The 6,321-nt window shown below is 34.6% G+C and overlaps 1 protein-coding gene across 1 annotated transcript in view; it reads left to right on the top strand.

Annotated features, from left to right (window-relative positions):
• Window positions 1-4,288: 4,288 nt before the first annotated feature.
• The window catches only part of LOC118191676 (DNA damage-regulated autophagy modulator protein 1-like), a 39,864-nt gene continuing 37,831 nt past the window's right edge, over window positions 4,289-6,321 (top strand). Inside the window, exon 1 of the mRNA XM_035362511.2 lies at window positions 4,289-4,451. Coding sequence (XP_035218402.1) covers window positions 4,436-4,451 — 16 coding nt within the window. The 5' untranslated portion in view covers window positions 4,289-4,435. The remainder of the gene's footprint in view (window positions 4,452-6,321) is intronic.

Below are 6,321 nucleotides of genomic sequence, written 5' to 3'. Positions count from 1 at the left end.
TGATGAGAGTAAATTTAATATATTTGGTTCTGACGGTAGAATCTTGGTGTGGAGAAAACCCAGGGAAGAATTTCGCAAACAGAACTTGGTGCCAACAGTAAAACATGGTGGAGGAGGAGTTATGGTATGGGGGTGTATGTCGTCCGCTGGAGTTGGTAATCTTGTTTTTATTGACAGTGTAATGGATCAGTACAAGTATATTGACATTTTAAATCAAAATTTGAAATCTTCAGTACGAAAATTGAACCTTCATAACGATTTTAAATTCTACCAGGACAATGACTCCAAGCACAGTGCTTTGAACGTTAGACTCTGGCTGCTGTATAACTGTCCTGAAATAATAAAAACACCCCCCCCCCAATCTCCACAATTAAATACCATAGAGAATATTTGGCAAGAATTGGAATCAAGAATTCGCAAACACACCATTTCTAAAAAACAACAGTTAAAATCGGTGCTTCAAGAAGAATGGGGTAAAATCACAAAAAAATTAGTCGAATCCATCCCAAGAAGATTAAATCATGTTTTAAAAGTAAAAGGAAATCCAACAAAATATTAAAACCTTTTAAAAAGTAAAATTTTTGGATAAATATTTGATGGAAAAGTAAGTGTCCCATCACTTAAGTGAGCCATTTTCCGCTCCATTCTAAACAATTGTATTTTTATTAAATTAATATTTTAATATTTTGAGAAAATGTATGTTATGTAATAATTGTTACTAAATTTAAGCATGAAACACACCCACAAAAAATTTTACATGTTTTTAAAATTTATTTTATTGCAGTTTACTTTTGTAAAGCATAAGTGTCCCATCACTTTTTTGAGACACTGTATAGTCTTATAAGACAATTAAGGCATCCAGCCTTAATATTCTTAGGCAGATAAGGCAAGTTGAAGGTCAGGATCACGTATTTTGTACCGATAAACGGACCTTCCTTACACATCCCTATCCGCTTCGCACCACAGGTATTTTGATCCGGAAGTTCGGAAACGATATCTTCTCCATAAAAACAAACAGAAGGTCGACTTCTTAGATGACACCTAGACAATAATTCAATGTTTTATGCGCTGGTACAGTGACAGTGGCATATCCAAGTTTGGTTATTCGAAGTAAGGAAGCAGCCTGGCTAGCCGAAGTTGTACCATAAGCAAGTCTCAGTTATGGAGATATTTTATATTTCTTGGCTCACCAGTATAAAAATGAATGTTTTAATTTATTATGAAAGCAGATAACTTTTGTAGCTCGCCAGAAGGACTAGACACAACAAGGAAATGTTCACAATTACTAGGATTATTCACATTTAATCGGTACGTATCTTTTTGATGGTTGACTCTTTGGATGATTCAGCAGTTTGAGATATTTTACAAGATACGGATTTTTATCATCTAAATTGATATATTTAAATCCCTGTTCGAATGAAATAAGAGTCAAGTCCGAACGTCCCACCCAACACGGAGCCCAAAAAAGGTAACTTAGATTTTTGTATTAGGGCTAGCCGAACACTGAAACTTTCCCTAAAGCTTATCCCCAAACCGCCGACACAAAGGTCAGCAGACCAGACGACTGACACCAGTGAAGATAACTAAGAGCCTCCTATTAAGCTGAAGGGAAGCCAAAGCGGATAGCTGGGAACAGGACTTCGCCCCTCAAATAACAGGACATTCCTACTCAACGACACGGGACTCCACACAAGGCAAACACATGGGCAGTTTTCTCGCTACTCAAAGTTAGATACAAGAGCTATAATAGCATCTAATGACAAGCCCTAACCTTTAAAGAGAGAATCTACAAGGAATAAAATAAAGCTAAAAGTAGTAGCGATAAAGAAGATAATAAGAAAAGGAGAAATATCTCTAGGGATCCAAGAACATGACATCCGTCTCACCAAGACGATGATCCCCTTGAAGGGCTGAGGTATTTCGGGATGGTCACATCTATACCCACAAAGCGAGCTTGTGAGGGTCAAGGAGACCTGAACAAGGTCGACCAAAATCTGGACTGGATCATTAGACTGCTAAATCTTCACAGCTCTCACGTGAGCTGTATGATGCCAGTGGAACCCGACTTTCACGGGCTGATGACTTCATGCCCGATGGCTTCATGAGATAGGACGGTATGCGAGAAGATGGGGCAGCCATTTTCCATTAGATAGGGCCGCCGTTTTCGTCACTGTCATTGCAGTACACAAGACAGCGTGTTTAGCATGGTGCAGACAACACGCGCCTTGTACCAGACTTCAGCGGAACACCGTGCCTTTTACACATGAGTCGAGATTGAGCCTGGACACTGATTCTCGGCATACCTGGATCTTGACAGGACCTGGAACACGATACCACTTCTCTTTCATCAAGAAAAGGATTATTACGAGGGTGACGGTGTACGGTGGTTGGGGAACTGTGGTGGAGGTTATGTTGGCCTGCAGCACCCTCTTGCATGTGTTTGACAAAGGTTCCTTGAGTGCTATGAGATACAGGTATGCGATATTAGTGCCCTATGCTCGACTTTTCAGGGGCACAGTTGGTCCTGGATTCCTGTTAAAGGACGACAAAACTTGTCCACGTAGGGCTAAGATGGTCGACGATTACTTGGAAAGTGAGGATATTCGCTTCATGGATTGGTCAGCCAGATCTTTTGACCTTAGCCTTACAAAGCCCATTTGGGACGCTCCAGAGAGAGCAATTTCATCTTACCATCACCTTCCGAGAGCTATCCCGGAGGTGAAAACTGCTTTGCCGTAGGAGCGGGATCGACTGCCACAGGGACTTCTCAAATGCCTCCTATCCGGTGCGCCATTACACTGCGCGACCTGTTTAGCTATGAGAAGATACCATACCCCATACTAGACTCATTTTAACGTGGATTTTGGGCATTCCTGCATACGCATGATTATGATTATGAAGCCCAAAGGCAGCTTTACTGAATATCATGCGTATATAAAATAACTTTTGAATGGTATATCACTTTCACTGTTATAAATGTATATTCATACCAAATTTCATCAGAAACTCGAGATAATGTGCATATTCTCTTAATTCTGCATACGAGTATATATATATATATATATATATATATATATATATATATGATTTAGAAACTGATGACACAGAAGATAAACGACTTGTAAAGTGACAGTATTTGGCGCATGAAAGGTAGTAACAACGTACCGACCGATTTAAATATTTCCTTATTCTTTTTCATAAAAGTTATTTTAAGCCTGTAGAGACATTAGGTTAATTGGAAAAGCCGAAGAGATGAAAAATGAGCAAACGCCTTCACCGGGAATCAGACCACGGACTTCTGAAATACCGGCTCAGTGTACTGACCACTACACCACGAAGGCATGCCAAGAAGGTGGGAGAAATACCTTATAAGCCAACACAGAAAAATTGGCTGAACATTAGCCTGTTCTTGAAGAACTACATGGGTACTGTTTGCAGTTTTGAAAATGCAGACAGACAAAGTTCAGACTAGCCAGAAAAGAAGCGAAGAGTGAATGCGCCGTGTCATGTGCGTCATTAGCTTTATGAAAGAATAATATGATATGGATAAAATTAGAAAGGACGCAGTTTAGATAAATTTAATGTAAGAAGATAATATTCTTAGAATGGAGAGGGGAAATAGATAAATTAAAATCGAGAGTTAAGGGACTATTTCAAAATTTTGGTTTACATATTTTTTATCTTTGATGTATATATGTATCTTTCTTTTTATAAGACGCCAGACTGAAATAAAAATTAGCTTAAAAATAATTATGATTAAATTAGGACAGTATTTATGACGAATGCTTCTAGAAAAATTTAAAAAATAATTAAAGTTTGATAGATGATTTAAAACTAAAATGCTTGTACTAAAACGTATTACCGAGGAATGCATCTTAAAAGCATCCTCAGAACTTAACACTGTGCCTAAAGAATTCCATTACATTAGATCTTTAATCACTTTAATAAAGTTTAAAATTTAGAAAATTTTGTCACTGTGTGTTATGAAGAACAATGGATTCTGAAATATATTTACTGGATATGGAACATGTCAAGGACACAAGATTTGATAATATGCCTGTGCGTTATCATATACCGTTTACTGCTTTGTTTTAATGCAAGTAAAAATAAAAAAATAAATAAAAAAAAAAGAAAAGAAAACACTAAGCTGTGTTTAAAGTTATGTTTATTATTACTAACTTCTTATCCATGAACTTCATTCATTCAAGCTTCGCTGAATTTTCTTAACCTGGTTTACCTTGATTTTTCCAACCTCTTTCTCCCCACCCTTTGGTCGCTTTCGCAGCAGAAGAGAAGCTGAGGATCATTTCATTGGTTGCCTTGAAATGTTACGGAAAACACGGGAAACAGAACAGAAACAATAAATGTCAATAATCTAATCGGCCCTGACAGAATACGTAACAGATATCAAATAGCTTTGGATACTCAGATAGTCATGGAGTGGCCCAAAGGTAGGAAACATTTGATGATATTTTTAGAAACCTGCATAATGAATCTGTCAAATAAAAATAATGGTGCATTATTTATCATTTCGATGCATTTATGCTTTGTGTGTACTATACATGTGAAAAATATTTTACATTGATTGACGTATGGTATAAAATCAATATTACACTCAAAAATTAATGTAGAATAGTTTATTTCTTTCAGATAATGAAACATTTTTTTGAAGTTTTTGAATGCGTGGTGGACGTGCAAATAAAATACATTATACTAACTCCATGCTATTTTCTATTGAAAATTTGTGCTAAAATTGCATAAATACAGTAATATGTAGTGGGTTGCTCTCAATTCAGAATGAATGATATTATTAACCTACGTAAAGAAAAAAAAATATTTACATTTGAAAATTGAATTTCTATTTTTACTCGAAATCTTCATTAAGGTAATTATTTATTTTAAAAACATTTTTAAGAAACACTTTTACGAAATGTATTATTATATGTAATTAATGCTTCGAAGATTTTATAATACACTTATATCTAATATGAAAGCATCTATTATCATTAAAATTCCTTTAAAACATTCTGATGTGTGGCAAATTCATATTCATACATCAAAATAAGTTTAAATTAAATTCTATTTATCAAATCCTAAAAGACAAAATTTCACCAAGTGGGAGAAAATTGCCTTTAGCGGGAAATGGAACTGATGTCAATAATTACAATTTATTGGTACATTTGCCGTTCATCTGTTGCAGTTTCCATCTAGTGATTTCACTGTTATTTCCTTTTTTTTTGACTTTTTATCAGGATTAAGTATTTTTTATACTCATTTATAACTGCTAGTATAATAAAAATTAAGAGATTTCTGAAGTCACATTATGTACCTAGACAATATTCATATTATTGTACCTAGGCAATAGTCATCTGTACATATATATCTATGCACATTCTGTTGCATGCATAAGTCTGCATCAAAAATGTAATCTAATAATTATAATGAACTCGTGCAACGAAATGCTATCAGTTACAATCGTCAAACTTTTTTTTGATAATTGTATTTAAATGAAAAGACTTAGTTTAATGACGAGAGAATTATGGTTTTCATTAGAAGCGAAAAGTAACTCTGCAATTTTCTAAAAGTATTCGTTTCTCACGGTTTATTTATCAGCAAAGTTTGAGTGCAAGCATGCCGGTCTAAGAGTTGCTCCAGGTTTTGAAAAGCCTTTCATTATTTGGACGTATAGGTGCAAGATTATTTGCTTCATTATTTTTTTCTGCGTTAAGTGCTCTAAAAATGGGAAATGCAATCTTTTCTAAATGTTTGATATCTTCTAAGTATCTAATATGGTAACAAAAAATAAATAATTGTCTTGCAATGTATGAAACACATTTTTACAATGAAAAAGTTATAGACTGCATATAATTAGATAACTTTCAAAATATTTCGATATTTCATACCGGTAGCTTCATGTGAAAATACAATGGCCGAGAAAATTATATACGTACGCAGCTGAATGAAATCTGAACTATGGTTGAATGCAAAGGGTACTTGCAAAAATCAAGAAGTATATTATAAATAAATTATATTAATTCATTTCTGAAAAGAATACAGTTTTACAGTGGTTCTCATTTACTTCCAGACATCTGTGTTTGTTTATTTATTTACCAATATGAACCTCTAAGTATTGCTAACATGACTTTTTTTTTTTCACATATACTACTGATCCTCTAGTTGAAACCTGCTTGTTCTGAATGAAATTATTTAAAATATTTTTGGTAAAATAATAATAAGAAGAATTTATCCAAAACATTCATAAAATGAACTCGCATAAATATTCACACACCTTAAACAAACAGTTTATATTTAAACAAAACA

This window comes from Stegodyphus dumicola, chromosome X2 (genome assembly GCF_044657685.1).
Source record: "Stegodyphus dumicola isolate Sdum_Otavi_A_Nest chromosome X2, ASM4465768v1".
In the NCBI taxonomy this organism is placed as follows: Eukaryota; Metazoa; Arthropoda; class Arachnida; order Araneae; family Eresidae; genus Stegodyphus; species Stegodyphus dumicola.
Note: the sequence above shows the minus strand (reverse complement) of the source record. Positions and strands in the feature narration are given on the sequence as shown.